At 52.7% G+C, this 22,003-nt stretch overlaps 1 protein-coding gene across 1 annotated transcript; it reads left to right on the top strand.

Moving 5' to 3' along the window:
* Window positions 1-324: 324 nt before the first annotated feature.
* On the top strand, window positions 325-20,431 carry FCRL6 (Fc receptor like 6). Its single transcript, XM_048828820.2, has 12 exons — window positions 325-467; window positions 1,867-2,133; window positions 7,358-7,642; window positions 8,916-9,203; window positions 10,861-11,148; window positions 11,537-11,839; window positions 12,824-12,928; window positions 13,359-13,386; window positions 16,003-16,100; window positions 16,930-16,998; window positions 19,766-19,797; window positions 19,898-20,431. Exons 1-12 carry the CDS (start codon window positions 389-391, stop codon window positions 20,027-20,029), a joined length of 1,974 nt encoding a protein of 657 aa, XP_048684777.2. The 5' UTR covers window positions 325-388; the 3' UTR covers window positions 20,030-20,431.
* The last annotated feature ends 1,572 nt before the right edge of the window (window positions 20,432-22,003 follow it).

Below are 22,003 nucleotides of genomic sequence, written 5' to 3'. Positions count from 1 at the left end.
CCTCTCCCCAGTGCTAAACAATACTTGATAACCAGGGGCACTGCCTAGGCAGTCAGGTGCCTAACCCCTTTGGCAATCCCAGCCTAGAGCGTACCCCTGCGCAGTTCCCTGGCTCCAGCCTCCCGTGCTGAGGCCATGGGGCTCATCTCCTCCTTTACCCTGAGATCAGCTCTGTCCTGTTGTCTCCTCCCTCTCTGCCGGCCCTACAGCGACTGCACAAAAGGCCACGCTGACCCTTAACCCTCCATGGAGCACAGTGTTTACGGGGCAGAGCGTTACTCTGACGTGCAGCACATCCCGCTCTCCTGGACGGAATTTCTCATGGTATCACAACAACAAGTCATTCAGAAACACAGTAAAAAACAGCTTCAGAATTGAAAAGACAAAGATGAGTGATGCAGGTAGATACCAGTGCAAGGCTCCTGGCTCCGGGCAAAGCGACCCCGTTCTGCTGACCATTTCTGAAAGTGAGTCACGTAACAGCAGGTTGAAGCCTTTCTGCTCTGCTCTGACCTGTGGGGCCCTGTGGAGCTGCTGCCCACTCTGCAGTGGGGCAAACCCAGCTCCTGAAGCAGTGAGTGGAGGGAGATGCTGCCAGCTACCTGCCCACAGCTCCACTCGGGGTCTGGCAGGGATCTAGCCTGCAGGTCAGGTGGCCACTTTTATTGGATGGAAATTAGGGAAAACTACATGAAAAATAAGGGACAATTTAAGAAAACACCATTTCCCTTAGCAGAGCATGTTGTTCTCCCACGTGTACATTTCTCCTGCCCTCTGGAATACAGTGCAATTGTCGTAAGCTTCAATTTAATATTTCAAATGGTCAAGGGGTGTTCCTTAAAATAAGGGACGGGTGGTCACACCCTACGTGAAGGCCTCCCTGGCTGCAGGAGAAAGGCCTTGGGGCACCTGCCCCCAGCTCACTGGAGCCGGAGCAGCAGTGGGGCAGGCATGCTCCCGTCCCTGCAGCCTGGGGAGGCTGCTCCTGGCTTGGGCTGTGGTGGGGGATCAGTCAATAGAATCTGGGTTTGCTCCCAAATTCCACGCTGCAGGCCAGCGGGCACAGCCCCCTCCTTCCCCCTCTGGGAGCTGCTATCCCACCTCCTCTGATGCTGTTTCCCTCCCGAGCTCTCTCTCCAGAGCCCTGACCCTGTCTCCTGCCTCCCCCTCGCTCAGCCTGGACTCACCCCTCTTGCGGTTCTTTGGCACGCCTGCCCCTCCTTACCAGGGCAACTTAATGTCTGTCTTTCTCTTGGCTAGAAAGGATTTTCTTGTGGTTCACTTTTACCTGCGGCCTGGGGAACTTTTTTGCCTGACTCTCTCTCTCCCTCCCTGCAAAGGGTGAGTGTGACTTGCAGCCCACAGCCTGCAGAACTGAGCGCACTGAGTTCCCTGGTGCCATGATCTCCTGGAGCTCCTGCTCTCAGCAGAGGCGGATTAAGGTCTCCTGGAGCTCTGGGCTGGAGCAAGTCGGGGGGAGGAGCCCGGTGCTGGAGCAGTGGCCCAGCCCCTTCTGCCATGGCCCTGCCCCCATTCCACACCCAGCCCAGCTTTGTCCCTTCCCCCTGCAGCCCCCACCCATTCCGCCCATGGCCCTGTCCCATTCCACCCTTCCCCCATGGCGCCTCCCCCTGCTTGTTCCTTTCCACCCCTCCGTCCACCCCTCATTTCCCCCCCACCCTGCGGCCCCGAGACTGGAGAAGTTCTGTGCCTTGGGGCCACGGCGGGCAGCAAGAGCTCCTCCAGCCCCATGGCCATGGCAGGGGGAGATTTTTCTGTGGGCCCCAAATTGGCTGGGGCCCCTGGGCACGGGCCCTGTTGGGCCATGCAGTAACCCGCCATTAGCTCTCGGTGTCTCTCTTTCAGAGTGGCTGATTCTCCAGGCCCCTTACTATGCTGTGTTCGAAGGGGACCCGCTGCACCTGAGGTGCTACGGATGGAAGGGAGCAGAGGTATCTGGGATAAAATATTACAGAAATGAAGCATACATTACTCCACCCTATGTGAACTCAGAGCTGTCCATCAAACAAGCAAAGACAAGTGACAGTGGCAAATATCACTGCACAGGATCAATGAAAACTATATTCATGATTTCTGAAAAAATTTCTCCTGTGGTGTCTATTTCTGTCCAAGGTGAGGAATTTTTGTGAGTGGGGGGCTGGGCAGAGAGGGGGCAGTCTCAGCACACAGGACATACTCAGAGCTGAGCCTGGTGCATCTTCTGTCAGTGGTGCAAGGTGTGACCTCCCACGTATGGTGTGTGCGAGGTCATGTGGTGCAGAGGACCCCGTCACTATTGCTTGAGTCCGGCACCTCTTTCTTCATACAATAAGCAGTGGACATCCTGCTCCAGCTTCCTTGGCGGGGAAGGCTTTGCCTTTACCTAGCTGCCATTAGGAGAATCATAATTTGGCCAAGTGACTTTAGTCCAAAATCTGGTCTCCCCTTGCTTTGACATTGGCGTAGCTGCACTGGCTGCTACAACTGACGTCCCCAGGGGTAAGTGAGGTCAGAATCGGGCCCTTTATCTCTAGCTGTAGGAACAGGAGCGTTACAGCGCAGCAGGCAGGGACGGGCGTCAGCGTAAAATGGATCCATTTTAGGAACGTGCCAAGGTGCCAGTTTGATTTTAAAGCTGAAATCTAACAGACTCGATTTGCCAATGTGATAAGAGCTGTAGCCAGTATTGGAATGGAACCTAAACAGGATAACCCCTTCTACAGAGTCCCATGAGCGCTTAGCTTACTCATTGTAATGCTAGGTTCTTTTCAGGTCAGCTTTTACCTGGGCCAGTATTTCTCAGAACAGGTCACTTGGGTTATTCTTAACCAATCAACAGTTTATTAATTCACTCCGGACCACACCAGTCTACCATTAACACGGCACCAGTCAAGTGTACACACAACCAGTGTTCTAGGCATGCACTGAACACACCAATACACTCTTACAACTGTCATAGACTAGCATTGAGGCTCAGCAGGTGTACCGAGGAAGAGCACAGATCACCAAAATTTCTTATGACATTTATTTACATTCATCAGTTCTTTAGTCCCTCTGATACATTTCTCACACTTCCAGGATTTCTCCAAGGGGGAAGGGTACGCTTTGTCTCGAAGGCACTTATAAGGCTCAGCGTGTGGCCCTGCTAGTTAAATAGTTTGGTGTGAAAGGCACAAATTTAAAATACCAAAAGTGATTGCGTAAAGGTATTGTTTTAAATCTCTCTTAGGCCAGTTTGCCTGGGCTTAGGTCAGAGACCCCTGGCGCATGGCATTAGTTAGTGAGGGCTCACTAAAGAACGCAGACTCAACCAGCTAATCTGCAGTTTGTCATATTCAAGAATAGCAGGAGAAACACATATTTGAAATGAAATCTCACCACTTCTCCTGACCCCGGTAACCCTGACATAGGGGAGAGTCCTTTCCACCCAGCTGGTCTGGGCGTCCGGTCACACTTCTGGATTCAGCAGTTTATTGTTAGGTTCAGTCAACTCTGCTTCATGCTGTGACCATGATGTGTGGGAGAGGGGAGAGAGTCTTTCCCACATGGGGGTTTAGCAAAGCTTTGAGGTCCACATGTGCTCACAGAGTATAGCCCCTCTTATTTCTATCTGGCCCTGGTAAACAGGCACTCAGATTTCAGCTCTCCATTTTTCAGTGCTTCCATCAGTATCCAGCAGATGGTGTTGGGACATGACAAATTTCTTGGATGCTCCTATGCAGTGGAGCCTTGTTGGTCCCTCCAGGATATTAGAGAGACAAGGAGTGCGGTGAAATAGTTGCTTTTATTGGACAAATTTCTCTTGGTGAGAAAGACGAGCTTTCGAACCACACAGAGCTCTTCGCCAGGTCTGGGAAAGGTACCGAAAGTGTCACAGCTAAATATAAGGTGGGACAGATTGTTTAGCATCAGGAATTAACACATTTCAAGGGACCATTCAAGGGGAAGTGGCCAGTTAACACCCCTTCTGTCATAGGGGGAGGAAACTGTAGGGGGGAGGTTAGGGTGTTGTAGATTCTTGTAATAAGCCATAAATCCAGTGTCTCTATCAGTCCATGATTTTTAGTGTCTAGCAAAGTTCTGAATTGAAGTTTCCAGGCTCATCTTTTGAAGGTGTTGTGCAGGTTTCCTTTGGGGACAAGGACTGAGAGGTCAGATATGCAGTGATCGTTCTGTGAAACGTGTTCACCCACAGGTGATAGCGCTTTTTTGTCTTCTGTCATGTTTCTGTGTGAGTTCATTTGAGAGCGTAGTGCAGGGGTGGGGAACCTACAGCCCGTGGGCTGGATCTGGCCCACTGCTTAATTTCATCTGGCTTGTGGCAAGTCTCTGGCCTGTGGCAAGCTCCTGGAAGCAGCCACCATGTCCCTGTGGCCCCAAGGCAAAGGGGTGATCAGGGAAGCTCCGCGTGCTGCCCCTGCCCTCAGCGCTGGTTCTGCAACTCCCTTTGGCCGGGAACTGCAGCCAATGGAGCTGTGGGGGCAGCCGCCTGGCCGTGCCTCTGCCTACAGACCGGACAGGCCATCTGCTTCCTGGAGCCCCACTGAACCACCGGCTGGGAGCCACTTGAGGTAAGTGCCGCATGGCCTGAGCCCGCAGCCCAAACTCCCTGCCCCAGCCCTGAGCCCCCTCCGACACCCAAACTCCCTCCTGGAGCCAGCACCTCGAACCTCCTCCCATACCCCAAACCCCTACCCCAGCCCTAAGCCCACTCCTGCACTCCAAACCCCTCATTCCCAGCCCCACCTCAGAGCCCGCACCCCCAGCCGGAGCCCTCACCCACTCCTGCACCCCAACCCCTTGCCTCAGTCCAGAGCCCCTTCCCACACCCTGAATCCCTCATTTCTAGCCCCACCCTGGAGCCTACGGGAAGCCCCAAGCCTCTGTGCTCCCCCGCGGGGCTGTGTGTGGCCCACAACTGAGTTTTTCTGTGGGTCAGTGGCCCCAGAGAGAAAAAAGGTTCCCCACCCCTGGTGGTGTGATTGTCTCATTTCACCCACATAGTTGTTATTGGGGAATTCAGTGCGCTGAATTGTAAGCATGAAAGCTTGTCTCTCTCAAAAACAGAAGTTGAGGCAATAAGAGATATTACCTCCCCCACCTTGTCTCTTCGATGCTCCTGTTAGTCAGAAGGTTTCATTTGTTCCATGGATTGTATTTCAGTATTAGCCTGGACGATGGACTGGGCTCCTCACTTTTACGTGCTTATACCTCTTAACATTCCTGTCTCTTGCTTGTGCTATACAATAGTTGTCACTTCTAGAGCGCAGCAACCCATTAGAAAGGAAATGAACAACCTCTTATAGTCTTCTAAATCAATGGACATGGGTCAGACATTCTTTGATTGTATCTAATACCTTTCACGTCACATCTTCCAGGGATTATCATTGGATATGACAGGTTTCAGAGTAGCAGCCGTGTTAGTCTGTATTCGCAAAAAGAAAAGGAGTACTTGTGGCACCTTAGAGACCAACAAATATATTTGAGCATAAGCTTTTGTGAGCTACAGCTCACTTCATCAGAAGCAACAGACTCCAATGAGAGACTGCTGAATATGAGACATTGTATCAGAGGAACAAGACAGATTATTCACCCAGAGATAAATCAGGCAAACAAACGTGCAGTGGGGCTGGAGGTGAAGGCAGGGTAGTTTGGATTTCTTGGGGAAACAGGGGGTTTATCCCATTTGACCTTCAGTTTTCCAGGTCTCCCAGTCAGTTGGCTCTAGTTGATTTAACTCCCACAGCTTCCATACTCCTTCTTGGCCCTTGGTTCACACATAGGAGACAGAGGGCACTCTGCATGAGAAAAGGAGTAGTTATTCCTGTCAGTCGCCTGGCAGGGGGTTTCCTTAGCTAGACTGAAAGAGATGGGAGTCAGCCACAAGTGAATGATGGGAGTCTTTGGTTTGGTTGGAAGATTCCTTATCATAGACCAGAGCTTCCTTTCCTGGGAGCTGAGTATTTTAACTTTAGCCTAATTAATGCCCCCCAGACAAGATGTCCCACCTGTTGGGATGGGACTACTGACTCTCATTGGCTTTAGCTCTGAGGAGAAGCTAAGGGTTTGGAATATGCATAAGGGTGAGTGGTGACAATCTTATTTGCTGCAGACAGAAGGGCAGAGAATCAGTGGCAGATTAGCCACTGGGCCAATGGGGCCCATGCTCAGGGGCCTGGGCCAATTGGGGGGCCCCTGGAAAAATGGGTGCGCCCATGCCCTGACCCGCTCCCCCCACTCGACCAGTGCTCCTGCTGGGGAGCAGGGGAAGCCCCTACGCCCCGACCCCACTCCCCAGCATGAGTGCCGGCGGGTGAGTGGGGGTGGAGTGTGACTTCAGGCAGAAGTGGTGGGGAGGGGCCCCCACTTGCTCTGGTCCAGGGCCCCACAAACCCCTAATCCACCTCTGCAAAGAAGGAGCAAGAGCCATAGCTGCTAACAATGTATGTTTGAGAAATATTTTAATATCTGTATGTCTACACAGAGCAAAGCAAGTGGGGTTAGATAAACCTACAATGAAAGACAATACCTAATAATGACCTCATAGAATCTCAGGGTTGGAAGGAACCTCTGGAGGTCATCTAGTCCAACCCACAGCTGAAAGCAGGACCAATCCCCAATTTTTGCCCCAGATCCCTAAATGGTCCCCTCAAGGATTGAACTCACAACCCTGGGTTTAGCAGGTCAATGCTCAAACCACTGAGCTCTCCCTCCCGCTCCTCACAAATGATCATCTGGCACCTGCTACCTTCCTCCCTCAGGGGGGCCTCAGAAGACAAAGAACAAAACATGCATTCAAACGCAAACAACGTTATTTATTAAATAACGGGAGCAATAAATAAATATCAAAGTGGGCTCAGAAATCCTGCCCTCCCCACCTCTGAAACCAGCCTTAGACCACAACAAACAACCAGCCCCCGCAAATCTCAGAGAGCTGACAGGGAGAGAGAACAGCCCGGGGTCCTGCTCTGGCATGACTTCCCCATCCATCTGCACAGAGTCCTGGCCCTACCTCCCCTGGTCCAGCATTGCAGGATCAGCAGTTCCATCTCTGGAGCTCCCAGCTGCCACGATGGGAGATAAAGCAGGAGAAGGTCCCTCCAAGGAGGCCTGTTCTGATGTGGTGAGAGGCTTTAAAAACCAACAGGAAGTCAATGACGGGCTGCTACAGGGGATCAGGACTCCAAATGAGAGTGAAATGTTCTCTCACAGGGAAACAGGTTCATTGTGATGGGAGATTTTAGGGATGGGCAGGGGGTAGATCCCTGTCTGTCGGTCTGAAATGCAGTAGTTTCCAAAGCCTACCCTGGGCTCTGGCGTTGAACACTGCTGGTGACCAAGTTTGATCTGCTTCTAGAGTTGTTTTCGTCTCCGGTGCTGAGGGCAGCAGGCTCAGGTGACCCCATAGAAGGAAGCCCGGTGACCCTGAGGTGTGTCACAGAGCTCAACCCCCAGAAATCGGACACATTGCTTCAGAGATTCTTCTACAAAGACGGCAGGGACTTGGGAGGATCTAGGAGCTCCATTGACTACCACATCCCAGTGGCAGGGCTACAGGACTCAGGATATTACCATTGTGTGGTGCGGACGGTGACCGCAAGTGTATGGAAATGGAGTCCCAAGTTAAAGATTGCTGTTAAACGTGAGTGTCTGGGGCAGGGATGGTGGGGTCAGGTTCTGAAGGTTCCCACCTATCTGGGATGGAAAGAAAACTACATGGAATCTATGCCGAGCTTTCTGTGGCTTCTGAGCCCACATGGGGCCAACCTGCCCCTGCCACAGTCCAGTGGCATTTGCAGGCTGAAATATGAGGTGCAGGGAAGACCCTGATAAATTCCATGATGCAAAATAGAGCTTCAGACCCCAGGACACAGGAACGGCGGCTGGAGTTGAATCAGCTCTGCTCGCGTAGGGCCAAAAGAGCACAGCATGTCAGCTCGTGGGAGAACCCGACCAGGGTGGGGGATGCTGGGGGCTGAGCTCGTGTGAGAATCTGGCCCTGGATACAATGAAATCTTGGCAGAGAACTTGATGCCAAAGCAACGGCTTGGAGACCTCAGGGAGAGAGGCCAGTTGACATTGTCTTAGATTGTTCTAATTTGCTACTTTGACCCAGTTGAGGGGATAGGAGGGACTGACCCAGATAAAGAGCCTGGTTTTTCTCCCATTGGAGTCAATGGAAAAACTCCCCTTGCCACAGTGAGAGCAGGATCACGGCAGAGCCTAGACTGACTGACGGTGCAAAGTGGATCTGGGCATGTTTTTGGCAGGCAGATTAACCCTCATGTGTCAGGGCTCAAGATGATTTGACTATCAGCGACCAGGCTGGGTCCTGCTATGAGGGCAGATTATCCCCCAGCTGCAGGTTCTGACTGTGACGGGATCCCCAGGGTGCAGCCTGGAACTGTGGGACCACTGAGCCCCCTAACTCTCCAGCCTAGGCTGTCTCTCACAATGCTTTGCTAGTGACAAGCAGCAAACCCCTTCAGGTGCTGTGATCACTCAGCACAACAACATGTGGAGCCTCGCACCAAACTAGATTGCATGAATGCTCCCAGAGCCACTCATGAATCACACAGAGTAAGGCACCAGCCAAATCCCCCCAGCTCCCAGCCTTGTACCTCAGGAATATACTGTCTTTCACTGCTCAAGACGAGCCTTTGCACTAACATTTGCAATATATACACTAGCCTTTGCAAACCTGAGCAGATTTACCACACACTTCATGTGGGCCCATGACCCATAGTGTTGTGGGCCTGGGCCCTGCATTCTGTCCCCTCCCCAAATCAATGCTCTACACACAGGACCCCCATCCTTACCTGGGGGCAGAAGTGCTGATCTGTCCAGATGGCACCGAGCTCATCCCTTGGGTCACCGCAGCACGTCCTGCCCTCCTTTGTCCCCCTCTCCCACAGGAATCCCAGTGTCCGGAGTCTCCATGGAGGTCCAGCCCCTCGGGGGGCAGGTGATGGAAGGGGAGCGGCTGGTGCTGAACTGCTCTGTGTCTCTGGGCACGGGGCCAATCACCTTCTCCTGGCACCGGAAGGGCTCCAGTCAGGCTCTGAGGACAGAGACTCAGGTCTCACAGAGGCTGGTCTATGAGATCCCTGCAGCCACGGAGACCGACACGGGGGAGTATTACTGCATGGCCTCCAACGGCAATGCCCCAGCACCAAGCCCAGGGGTGAAAGTTGCTGTGAAGGGTGAGCCAGGTCCCAGCTGAGTGATGGGGTGACAGGGGCTTTACCCCTGCCCGGGTGAGCATGAGAGACTCTCCTTAGGCATAAGGTCAGCAGAGGGGCATTGGGGGGATACTGTTGCTGGCTTGGGCCTGCTGAGAGGGGCGAGGCCCATGGCTGTAGCAGCTGGAAGCCCTAGGGAGGGATGTGGCCTCCGCACGAGGCTGTGAATGGAGCTGGTTGAAATACTTTTGTCAAACTCCCCCACAGGGCAGAGAGGCCCGTCACACGGACCCAGGGGGGTACCTCTGCCGACTTCCAGCCTCCCCACCCTGCAGAGATGGGGCATGTTACACTGCGCCCTCGGGTGGGCTGCTGGCAACCGGGAGAACTGGGGATTGGGCTCTAAATGTGCAAGCCTCTCCTGTCTGAGGTGAAAGCCCCAGCTCGGCAGCCACGGCTGTAGCAGGCTCAGCCACCACTAGGCGTGGCCCAGACACCACTAGAGGGGCCAGAGCGCCAAGCTGGTGGGTGTGGGGTACGCTTGTGCCCAGTGGGATCGCAGCTGGCTGGGGAGGTGGCTGGGCCTGGCTGGGCCTCCGCGTTTCGCCCCTGCCAGCAGGTCCGGCTCCTAGGCGGGAGGGGCACTGGGCTCTGCGCGCTGTCCCTGCCCTGAGCACTGGCTCTGCACTCCCGCGGGAACCTGCAGCCAATGGGAGATGTGGGGGCAGTGCCCGTGGGTGAGAGCAGCGTGCAGAGCCACTTGCCACACCTCCGCCTGGGAACTGGCTGCTTCCTGGGCACAGCGCAGAATCAGGACAGGCAGGAAGCCTGCCTTAGCCCCGCCCAGCGGCGCCGCTGACTGGGAGCTACCGGAGGGAAGCCTGTGCCCCAGCCCCACACCCCAACCCCCTGCCCCAGCCCTGAGCCCCCATCCAACCCGGAGCCCCCCCCTGCATCCCAAACCCCTCATCCCAGCCCCACCCCAGAGCCTGCACCCCTAGCCCACAGCCCTGACCTCCTCCACACTCTGAATCCCTCTGCCCCAACCCCCAGCTTGGAGTCCCCTCCTGCACCCCAAGCCCCTCATCTCCGGCCCCACCCCAGAGCCCGCACCCCCATATGGAGCCCTCACTTCCCTCTGCACCCCAACCCCCTGCCTCAACCTGCAGCCCCCTCCCACACCCTGAACCCCTCAGCCCCAGCCCAGAGCCCACACCCCCAGATAGAGCCCTCACGTCCCTCTGCACCCCAACCAGTGAGGGTGGGGGATAGCGAGCCACTGAGGGAGGGGGAATGTAGTGAGTGGGGGGCAGAACCTCAGGGAAGGGGCGGGGGGCGGGCCTCAGGGAAGGGGCAGGGCTTGGGTGTTTGGTTTTGTGTGATTAGAAAGTTGGCAACCCTAGAGCAGCCTGCTGCCTCAGTGACACGAGGGGTAAATGGGCCGAAGTGCCAGGTCCTCAGAACACGATGGTCCTTCCCTTCGAATGACCTGATATCTGTACAGGGCAGTGCCAAGAAGCCCAGCCAGGTCCCCGGCCCACAGCGCTGGGCACTACACAGACACAGAGCCAGGAGATGCTCTCGCCCAGAGAGCTCCTAATCCTAGTGAATTCCCCGCCCCTCCTCTCAGCAACCTGAGGTACAGGCTGAGCCCTGACCTGCCCCGATTCTCTGTCAGTTCCAGTGTCCCTGCCTCACCTGACCGTCAGCGCGGCCAGTGCCTGGGCCGCCATCGGGGACGTGGTGGAGATCCGGTGCGAGTCACCCCGCGGCTCGGCCCCCATCGTCTATCAGTTTCATCACGAGGGGGCTGCTCTGGGGAACAGGACGGTCAGTTCCCAAGGGCCGGGATCCCTCGCTCTGAATGTGACGTCTGAGCGGGATTCTGGGACCTACTTCTGCGAGGCTGATAATGGCATGGCCAGTGGCCCCCAGCGCAGCGCCTCCTTCCACCTCTCTGTGCTCGGTACGCCGGCTCCACATGCTCTCTCTGGGGGGGTGGGAGGGCGGGATCTCTGCCTGTAGACCAGGGTGATGGTGGGACGAGCTGCGGTGGTGACTGTGGGGAGCGGGACATGGCAGCATCCTGCCTCCCACACGTAGGTTCCTCAGTGCTGCCCTGGTGCTTCTGTGTGGTGGGCAGGATGGGCTCGCTGGGCTGCGGGACTCTGCTCTCGATCCTCACATTGTGGTTAGGGAGCCCCCTTGGGTTGACAAGGTCCAGACACCACTATCTCTGGAGCCTGTTCTCTGCTGTGTGGCCCAGCCTGGGTTACCCCTTTCTGGTGTGTCTGTGACGGAGCATCTCTCCACCCCCCAGCCTTGCTCTCAGGCCGTCTCCCTTGTGCTTGCAGTGCCCGTGTCCGGGGCCACCATCATCGCGGATCGCATGGGGCCAGAGGTCATGGCTGGAGAAAGCCTGAATCTCAGCTGCTCGGTGGAGTCCGGCACCGCCCCCCTGTTCAAGTGGCTTCACAACGCTGAGGAGCTGGCTGCAGTCTCGGGGCTTGGCCTGCCCACGGCTGTGGGGAACACGCTGCATTTCGGGTCTATACAGCTGGGCCATGGAGGGAATTACCAGTGCATTGCCAGCAACCAGCTCAGCCCCCAGAGAGTCTTCCAGGCCCCCAGCGAGATCCTGGCCATCGCCGTGAAAGGTACCTGTAAAATGTGGCTCAGGGACAGGGGAGAGAGAGGCCAGGCTGGGATCTAGACTCAGGTCCAGTTCACTTTCAGGTTTGTAATTCAGATTCCAGACCCCGGCGGGGCTGCCCATCAGGATGGGATGTCCAGGGGGAACCCCCTGGTCAGTGTGTGTTATGTGTCCCCTCTGGGCCTGGTCCACAGAGGAGCTGGGTCCAGTACAGCTCCTGCTAGAGAGGCTTGGCTCAAGGTATAGCAGCTCCTGCTCTCAGCTCTGGAGGTTCCCAGTCCAATGCCTGGTGTGTCGGCCAAGATGGTGGCCATCACAATGACACCAAAACCAGATGGGCTCGCCTCGTGCAGACTTAGACACAGGCTGCAGAGCTCTCACAAGATCAGCTGTTCCCATGAGATTCCAGCTACACTGGAATGGAAGGAAGCTGGGTTTGGATCTGACCCAGAACCAAAGCTACAGAGGCAGAGATTAAAATCTGAGCCTCCTGCACCTTAGTCCTTACCCAGAAATGGAAGGGCTCTGATTGTTGGTGGTGGCCCTGTTCTCTCCGATGATCCTTACAATAGTGACCAGAACAGAGCTTCTCATTGCTAGATCCCAAAGAGCAGATCATGGTCACTGGCCCCATGCTCTCGTTCAGATGGGAATTATTTTGGGGGTTCAAGGGCCTGTGCTGTACACGAAGTCAGACTTGATCACAGAGGCCCCATCTGGCTTTGAAATCTATGATTTATATAGATGGGGAAACTGAGGCACAGAATGGGGACAGGACCTGCCCAAGGCCACACAGTGAATCAGAGGCAGAATTGAAGAGAACTCAAGTGCCTGGCTCCCGGTCTGAGGCCTGGCCCATTGGACTGGGCCCTGCGCCCTGTGGTCACTGGCAGAGGTGGGGTTCAACAGGCTCAGTTGGTTTCTGTCAGGAAGTCTCTTCTCCAGGAGCACTGTGTTTATCTGGGCATGTTCCCTTTGTCTTCTCCAGAGCACGCAAGCCCCCGGGTGGCTGTGCCTGTGACTGTCTCCTTCCTGTTCCTGATGGGTGTCGCTGCGGCTCTGGTGTTCTACTTCAAGTGCTGGAAGAAAGCAGGTGTGTGGCTCCTTCCACAGCGTGCGGCTATCACAATCCATCGGGTGCTCGGAAACTCACAACCGTTTCTGAGTTTCTCTGGGAGTCTCGGCCATGCAGCCGCTCCCGGGGAAAGGGAGCTTGAAATGGTCAGAGCCAGGGCGGATTCCGTCTTCCTGCCAAATTCACACCATGAATTCTAGACCTTTGTCCCCACGCTTGCTCTGCTGTAATTTAGGCCTTTTGCCAAACCCATCCCACAGCTTTAGCCCAGGAGGCTCCTGAATGGGAAAAGGCTGATCCCTTCCGTCACATTTGGTGTCTTGTCTCCTGTAATGAATTACCCATGCCCCCTGCCTTGCATTCACTCCCCCTGAGAGTGACCCAGACCTGATGGCCAAGGTGACACGTCTGGAGAGATTAATGCACCTTTTTCTCACTTGCTTTGCAGAAGGAATGGTTTTCAATGCCCCGGAGAGGTGAGTCAGGCACAGACGGGGTGAAGCATGTTGGGGTTTGGGGCAGGGGAAAGGATGGGTTCAGTGTTGCTTTGATTTAAATGGGTCATGATTTAATTATTAAGTGACCCATTGGTTTCAGCTCTTGGCTCTCCAGGCTGCTTCCCCTCCTTTTTATGTGGGCTCTCTGGACCTGACTCTATATAGCACGTCCACCTGAAAGCTTTGGGGCCCGATTCTCCGTTGCCTTGCACCTTGTGGGTCATTGATCCCAGTGCAATGTGGGTGTAAAGTGCCATCACATCAGAGCAGCAGCGTTTTACAGCCACACTGTGCTGGTGCAGAAGGACACACAAGGGATAGGGCAGCAGAGAAAGGCAAACATGGCACCTACCTTTAAAAGAGGGAGCAAAGAGGACCCGGGGAATTATAAACCTATCAGCCTAACTTCGATACCTGGAAAGATACTGGAACAAATGATTAAACAACCAATCTGTAAGAACTTAGAAGACAAAAGGATAATAAGTAATAGCCAATGTGGATTTGTCAAGAACAAGTCATGCCATACCAACCTAATTTCCTTCTTTGAAAGAGTTATTGGCCTAGTTGATGGGGGGAAGCAATAGAACATAAGAACAGTCATACTGGGTCAGACCAATGGCCCATCTAGCCCAATATCCTGTCTTCCGACAGTGGCCAATGCCAGGTGCCCCAGAAGGAATGAATAGAACAGGGCAGTTATTGAGTGATCCAACCCCTATCGTCCAGTCCCAGCTTCTGACAGTCAGAAGCTAGGGACATCCAGAGCATAGGGTTGCACCCCTGACCATCTTGGCCAACATAGGCACCGACTCAGTGGGTGCTCCAGGGCTGGGGAATAACTTGCTAGGCAGTAGAACTCCTGAAAAGCATCTGGGGGTTGTAGAGGATCACAAATTAAATGTGTCAACAGTGTGATGCCTTGCAAAAATGGCAAATCTCATTCTGGGAGGTATTAACAGGAGTGTTGCATGCAAAACACGTGAGGTAACTGTCCCACTTTACTCAGCACTGGTGAGGCCTCAGATGAAGTACTGGGTCCAATTTTGAGTGCCATTCTTTAAGAAAGATATGGATAAATTGAGAGAGTTCAGAGGACAGCAAGAAACCTGGCCTATGAGGAAAGGTTAGAAAAACTAGGCATGTATAGGCTTGAAAAAAGAAGACCGAAAAGATCAGTCTTCATATATGTTAAGGGCTGTTATAAAGAGGACAGTGGTCAATTGTTCTCCATGGCCACTGAAGGCAGAACAAGATGTAATGGACTTAATCTGCAGCAAGAGAAATTTGGCTTCGATACGAGGACAACTTTTCTATCTCTAAGGGGAGTTAAACTCTGGGAGGTTTAAGAACAGGTTGGACAAGCACTTACCAGGGATGGTCTAGTTTCCTTAGTCCTGCCTCAGGGTGGTGGACTGTAGTTGACCTCTCAAGGTCCCTTCAGCCTGACATTTCTGATTCTATGATATTTTTGTACCCAACTTGACTCACCTTGAGGCAAAAGGGGAGGCATCAAAGTGACAGATTGCTCCTGAATATTTGGGTCCCCACTTGTTCAGCGGTTGGAGACAGCACGCTCACCGCCTGCTTGTTATGCGATGTAAGAACCAGTTTTTCATTACTGAAGCTGGCTCCTTGGATTTTCCTAGCCTCTCCACTGTTCTCAGCTTCCAGCGGTAACCTTCGTCACAGGGTGGGCAGCAACAACATGTGGTCTGGTAGATTGCCTAGGAAGGTGGTGGAATCTCGATTCTTAGAGTTTTTAAGGCTTGGCTTGACAAAGCCCAGGCTGGGATGATTTAGTTGGGGTTGGTCCTGCTTTGAGCAGGGAGTTGGACTGGATGACCTCCTTAGGTCTCTTCCAACCCTGATCTTCTATGATTCTATGATTATGTCTTGGAGTCAAAATATCTGTTTCCACAGGAGCATATTGCTTGGAAACAGCTCTTCTCTGCCTGTTCCGAGACAATCTGCACCTCTGGCTGATCAGAGGCCAGCAGGCTGATGTCTGTTCATCCATCCCCAGAATCCTGTGGCACTCAGGAGAGGACCCCGTCCCAGAAAAAAGGGGTTACAGCACAGAATCCCAGCAGGGGAGGAGCCAAGAACGCCAATATGCCTTTATTAAGGATGTGGTTCTACAAAGTTAGTTGGCGTTGGTCCTGCTTTGAGCAGGGGATTGGACCAGATGACCTCTTGAGGTCTCTTCCAGTCCTAATATTCTGTGATTCTATGATTCTACGAAAGGGGCATGGCTCAGTTGGCAGGGCTTATTCAGGGTTTTTGCCTGTCAGGAATGGGGTGGCCACAGAGGGCCAGGTGCATTTCTGACACTAGATTCATACAACAGTCACATTTAGTGATAGGATGGGGAGGGCCCAGGATCCAAAAGTCGCAGGACCCCTCTCCCCTCCCCCTCTTCCCCTGGAAATGTTCAGGGCTGCATTCTCATTACACTCAAGCCCTGGCCTTGCCCTCGGTGTGTACAAGCTCTGGCCCTCTGCGTTTTCGTGCCTTCTCCATCTCGTGCCGTCTCTTCCTCTCTCTGGTCTATGTCTGCCCTGTTCCACTGTGTTCACTGTGTCTTCCTATACCCAGGGACACACGGCTCCCAGCCCAGCATGAACCCCCTGGCCAGGGGCTTCCTCCACTGGGGAGCTTGGGCCTCCATGCTGAGGAGCCATCTTACGGCAATGGTAAGGGGCAATAATCCGGAGACATGATGCTGCTGGAGGCCTACTTGTGGCCGACACCAGAGAGAGGAGGCGGTGCCCCTGCCCCGAGGCGTGGGCACGGGGTGCCAAGGCTGTGGAGAGCTGCCCTGGTGCTATGGCTGTGCAGCTATCTCTGCCATTGTCCCACACAGCCTGTGGCCCCGCTGGGAGGCACTGGTCAGACATGGCTCTGTGACCCCGGCCGCTGTTCCGAGGGAGCCACGGTTAATACCAGTGTGTGGTTAATACCAGGGCCTTGTTGGCCTCGTCTGCACTAGAGCAGCATTCTCTGCCTTCCCCAGGCTGGGGTCTCCATTTCCATACTGGGCCCCTCGGAGCCCCGATCCCTCCCAGCTGGGACCCTGCCCCGCAATCCAGTGAGCAATGAGCGCATCCCTGGCTGAGAACCCTCAGCGCCAGAGAACTGAGCCGACCCCTTGGAACTGAGCCCGTTTGGGTGCAAACAGCTCAGTGTGTCCATGCTGGGTCATGCTGAGCTGTTGCACGTCCCCACTAATGCCATCCTTTCAATCGCAACGCCCACTGAGTACCTATCCCACAATCCCTGGCATGGGGCTGTGGTGGGAAGACAGTTTGCACCATTTCAGGGAGCTGGCTCCAACCTGGCACCAGGTGGCTGTAGCCTGGTCGGATCCCAATGAAATGTGGCAAGTCGGCGTGCTGCTGGGATGCCCTCCGGGAGTGGGCAGCAGGCACACTATAGCAGCTGCAGGAAGAGCAGATGGTGCCTAGCGCCGGCGCTTGCTCTAGGGGCACAAGGCATACGTGAGATGTGGCTTTGTTTTCACAGTGTGTCCCCTGGAGCCGGAGAGTGGAGCTGTGGAGTATACAGTTGTCAACATCAAGAAAAGAAGTGTGGGTGAGTGGAACAAGACGGTGTCTTGCCTCAAGAGGCAAGAAAGGATTTAATAGAGATGTAAGGGATGAGACAGGCAGATGCAGCTAACGTTTCACTCACTTGCTCTGCGACTCTGCAGGCCAATTAACTGGTCCCAGGTGAAAGCCCGTGCAGGTATACAGGTGTAATTCGTAAAGTGTAAAAAGCCTGAAGTGGCTGAGAACTGAAAAATGGACGGTAACAGACTGTGATTTGCAGTGATTTGACCCTGGTGAAATTCTGAAGAACAAAGAGCTCTTGCTCCTGCTTGTAGCTGTTTCCGTGGCCTCACTCTGACTCAACAGACACTCGAGGCTTCAGAGTGACACAGAAACAATCCTGGAATCTGGTTGTCTAGATTGTGCCACTGACTTCTGTCTGTGTGTGTACAGGGGCAGAATGAACACAGCAGATGATCAGCAGGGATGTGTTCCTTGAGGGAGGAATTCCCTCCACACACGGCTTGGGCACCCCAAGTCGCATTTACAACCTAAAAGGCAACACAGGGTGTATTTCACCCGTACAGATCACTTCTCTCCACCCACCCTAGAAATCCATCCCCTTGGGAGTAGTGCTAGCTGTGTAAATGGCACAGCGACAGGGCAGGACAGTGAAAGACAGGAAGCCGGGGAATACCACATCCGAGTCACTTAAAGGGACGCTGTCAACTTGAATTTTTTTAAATTGACTAATTTCAAACAATTCTGTTTTGGGGGAGAGCCCCCTTTAAACAGTGCATCCCGAGTCGAAAGGAAGAGGGATTCTGTGCTTCCCTGTTGATGTTAAAGGGGGTCTGCTTAGTTAGTCATTTTCTTCTGTGCTTGACTGATTGTTCAAGGAAATTACTGTTTGAGTAACCCCAGTCATGGCTCATCAGTGTAGTTTGAACCTGAGACTTTTAGCAGTAAAAGCATGGGCCTCTATCATTTGACCTAAAAGAGTAAGTCCATAAGCTGGTAGCAGTAGTAGGCTCTTGTCCTCTGTGTGGAGGAGGCATTAGTAGGGGGGACACAGCCCATGTAGCCAGAGTATCACACTGTCAAATGATAAAATAAACACAAAAAATGGAAAAAAGTACTTTCTCTACACTAACTTCTTACAGTTTCAGTCATCTCAGGTGTTACTCATAATGTCATAACTACAAAACCAGCAGATAAATGTGATTTGCAAGTTGAACATGTCCCTTTAAACCAGCAGGAAATACTGAGCTGGGTGAATCTCACGGGCTGGAATTGGGATGCTTTTCTGAATCTGTTGGGTGGAAATTTCTCCTGAGGTTTCTGGCTCTCCTGGCATCCGGCTCAGGCCTGGAATACTGTGGGAGTGGTGTTTCCTTTGGCGTTTTGGCTCCTGTGTCTCCATTTCCCATCAGAATCTAGAAGCACCGAGGCAAACGCAAACATGAGGAATAGAATCATAGGGCTGGAAGGGACCTTGAGAGGTCATCTAGTTGAGTCCCGGGCACTCATGGCAGGACTAAGTATTATCTAGACCATCCTTGACAGGTGTTTGTCTAACCTGCTCTTAAAAATCTCCAATGGTGGAGATTCCACAATCTCCCGGGACAATTTATTCCAGTGCTTAACCACCCTGACAATTTGGAAGTTTTTCCTAATGTCCAACCTAAACCTCCCTTGCTGCAATTTAAGCTCATTACTTCTTGTTCTGTCCTCAGAGCTTAAGAAAAACAATTTTTCTCCCTCCTCCTGTGACAACCTTTTACATACTTGAAAACTGTTCTCATGTCCCCTCTCAGTCTTCTCTTTTCCAGACTAAACAAACCCAGTTTTTTCAATCTTCCCTCATAGGTCATGTTTTCTAGACCTTTAATCATTTTTGTTGCCCTTCTCTGGACTTTCTCCAATTTGTCCACATCTTTCCTGAAATGTGGTGCCCAGAACTGGACACAATACTCCGGTTGAGGCCTAATCATCGCGGAGTAGAGTGGAAGAATTACTTCTCGTGTCTTGCTTACAACATTCCTGCTAATACATCCCAGAAGGATGTTTGCTTTTTTTTGCAACAGCTTTACACTATTGACTCATATTTAGCTTGTGGTCCACTATGACCCCCAGATCCCTTTCTGCAGCACTCCTTCCTAGGCAGTCATTTCCCATTTTGTGTGTGTGCAACTGATTGTTCTTTCCTAAGTGGAGTACTTTGCATTTGTCCTTATTGAATTTCATCCTATTTACTTCAGACCATTTCTCCAGTTTGTCCAGATCAGTCTGCAGTTTAATCCTATCCCCGAAAGCACTTGCAACCCCTCCCAGCTTGGTATCATCTGCAAACTTTATAAGTGTAGTCTCTATGCCATTATCTAAATCATTTATGAAGATATGGAACAGAACCAGACCCAGAACTGATCCCTGTGGGATCCCACTCATTATGCCCTTCCAGCATGACTGTGAACCACTGGATGGATGGGAAGAATGGGAAAAGTGATCTCGGCTTTAGAGACCCTTCAAAGGCTTGCTCAGAACTTGGTTCCAGAAGCAGGTGGTGGGCTGGCAGTGCACGGCTCTGACATCTTGAACAGGTTCACCCTGCTTAGCGTTTATGTCGGTGGATGTAACTCCCCAGGCTGGGATCTGGCCAGTGCCAGGGGGCAGAGTCTTGGGATCCCGAGCACCTCAGTTTTGTGTCTCACACCCATCCCACAGCTGGGGCTGGTCACTGAGGGGCTGGACTGCTGGTGAAGGGGTGAAAGTTAATGCCTAGTCCTGATCCCCTCCTGTTTCTCTTGCAGATAAACCCAAGGGAATTCTGTCAAGGGACAACGTAAGTGCAACACCCCCTGTTCTGCTGCTCCCTCCCTGCTGCTCTCTCTGACCTTTGTCTGCCTCTGTCACCTCACTCACTGTCCATGTGCCCTTTCCAGGAGGAATACTATGTCAGCTACTCTGTGCTTGCGGACCCCAAGCCCACCTGGGAGTCAGCCGCAGGAGTGAGGTCTCCAGAAGGGGGATCCCTACCCGCCAATGACATTTATGAAAATGTTCCCCACCTGTGACCTGCGAGAGACCCCAGCCCATCCCCTGGCCCAGCCTCGGGGAGCCTGACTGCCTCGTTAACCCTTCACTCCCCTGCTTGGCATGTAGGGCATGGAATGAAGCTTGTCCCTGGCTGATGCCCTCTGCATTGGGACTGACAAGCCAGAGCAGAGAAGGAGGAAAATGCTCTGGGTCTGCCTAGTGCTGCTGCTGCCTAGTGAGGCGTCGCGACCAGATGATTTGCTGAGGGGCCCGGGCAGCAGCCCTGATCTCTGTTAATTCCTATGATGGGTCTGTGCCTCTCAGGTATCCATCCCAGGGGGTTGCCAGCTTGGCTGTTGTGCATGGAGGATCTGACCCAGTGGGACTTGTGACAATTGGGCTAGTCCGCCCTGCTGCCAATAAAGGTTGCATTTGCTACATGGTTTGTCTTTGAGAGTCTTTCATTAAAATGGCTTTATGTACAACCCTTGTCCCCAGGGACTGACCCGCAGGAAGTGCCCTCTGCCTGTCCTGCTCGCCTAGCTCAGTGCTTCCCAGCCAGGCATGACCCTGCGCAAGGACATGCTGAATAGAAACTCATCCATGGCTTGATCCTGGAGAGAGCAGGGTCAGTGTAATACCCAGGGAGCAAGTCTGTTCACTAGGGGACTGCAGGAACCTGTAGCTGGGAGAGAGATTTTCCATCCAGCTTGGCTATAAAGACTTCAAGGAGCAGAGAATCCTCGGGCAAGTGACCCGTGCCCCATGCTGCAGAGGATGGTGAAAAAGCCTCTTCCAATCTGCCCTGGAGGAATATTCCTTCCCAACCCCAAATATGGCAATCAGCTAAACCCTGAGCATATGGGCAAGATTCACCATCCAGATACCCAGGAAAGAATTCTCTGTAGTAACTCAGATCCCACCCCATCTAACATCCCATCACAGGCCATTGGGCCTATTTACCATGAATATTTAAAGATCAGTTAATTGCCAAAATCATGTTATCCCATCATACCATCTCCTCCATAAACTTATAGAGTTTAATCTTGAAGCCAGATAGGTCTTTTGCCCCCACTGCTTCCCTTGGAAGGCTGTTCCAGAACTTCACTCCTCTGATGGTTAGAAACCTTCGTCTAATTTCAAGTCTAAACTTCCCAATGACCAGTTTATATCCATTTGTTCTTGTGTCCACATTGGTACTGAGCTTAAATAATTCCTCTCCCTCTCCAGTATTTATCCCTCTGATATATTTATAGAGAGCAATCATATCTCCCCTCAACCTTCTTTTAGTTAGGCTAAACAAGCCAAGCTCCTTGAGTCTCCTTTCATAAGACAGGTTTTCCATTCCTCGGATCATCCTAGTAGCCCTTCTCTGTACCTGTTCCAGTTTGAATTCATCCTTCTTAAACATAGGAGACCAGAACTGCACACAGTATTCCAGATGAGATCTCACCAGTGCTAAAACCTCCTTATCTCTACTGGAAATATCTCGCCTGATGCATCCCAAGACCGCATTAGCTTTTTTCACGGCCATATCACATTGGTGGCTCATAGTCATCCTGTGATCAACCAATACTCCAAGGTCCTTCTCCTCCTCCGTTACTTCTAATTGATGCGCCCCCAGCTTATAACTAAAATTCTTGTTATTAATCCCTAAATGCATGACCTTTCACTTCTCACTATTAAATTTCATCCTATTACTATTACTCCAGTTTACAAGGTCATCCAAATCTTCCTGTAGGATATCCCGGTCTCTCTCCAAATTGGCAATACCTCCCGCAAACTTTATTAGCACGTTCCCACTTTTTGTGCTGAGATCAGTAATAAAAAGATTAAGTAAGATTGGTCCCAAAACCGATCCCTGAGGAACTCCACTGGTAACCTCCCTCCAGCCTGACAGTTCACCTGTCAGTATGACCCGCTGCAGTCTCCCTGTTAACCAATTCCTTATCCACCTTTCAATTTTCATATTGATCCCCATCTTTTCCAATTTAACTAATAATTCCTCATGT

This window comes from Caretta caretta, chromosome 24 (genome assembly GCF_965140235.1).
Source record: "Caretta caretta isolate rCarCar2 chromosome 24, rCarCar1.hap1, whole genome shotgun sequence".
In the NCBI taxonomy this organism is placed as follows: domain Eukaryota; kingdom Metazoa; phylum Chordata; order Testudines; family Cheloniidae; genus Caretta; species Caretta caretta.
The sequence above is the reverse complement of the archived record's forward strand: the minus strand, read 5'-3'. Positions and strand labels throughout refer to the sequence as shown.

What these genes read in the sequence shown, in the direction of transcription:
- FCRL6 (XM_048828820.2), top strand. Translation starts at nt 389, where the DNA reads ATGAGTGATGCAGGTAGATACCAGTGCAAGGCTCCTGGCTCCGGGCAA. An exon ending in CTTCCACCTCTCTGTGCTCG is followed by an intron (nt 11,149 to 11,536) that starts GTACGCCGGCTC and finishes TTGTGCTTGCAG; the next exon opens with TGCCCGTGTCCGGGGCCACC. An exon ending in CATCAAGAAAAGAAGTGTGG is followed by an intron (nt 16,999 to 19,765) that starts GTGAGTGGAACA and finishes TTTCTCTTGCAG; the next exon opens with ATAAACCCAAGGGAATTCTG.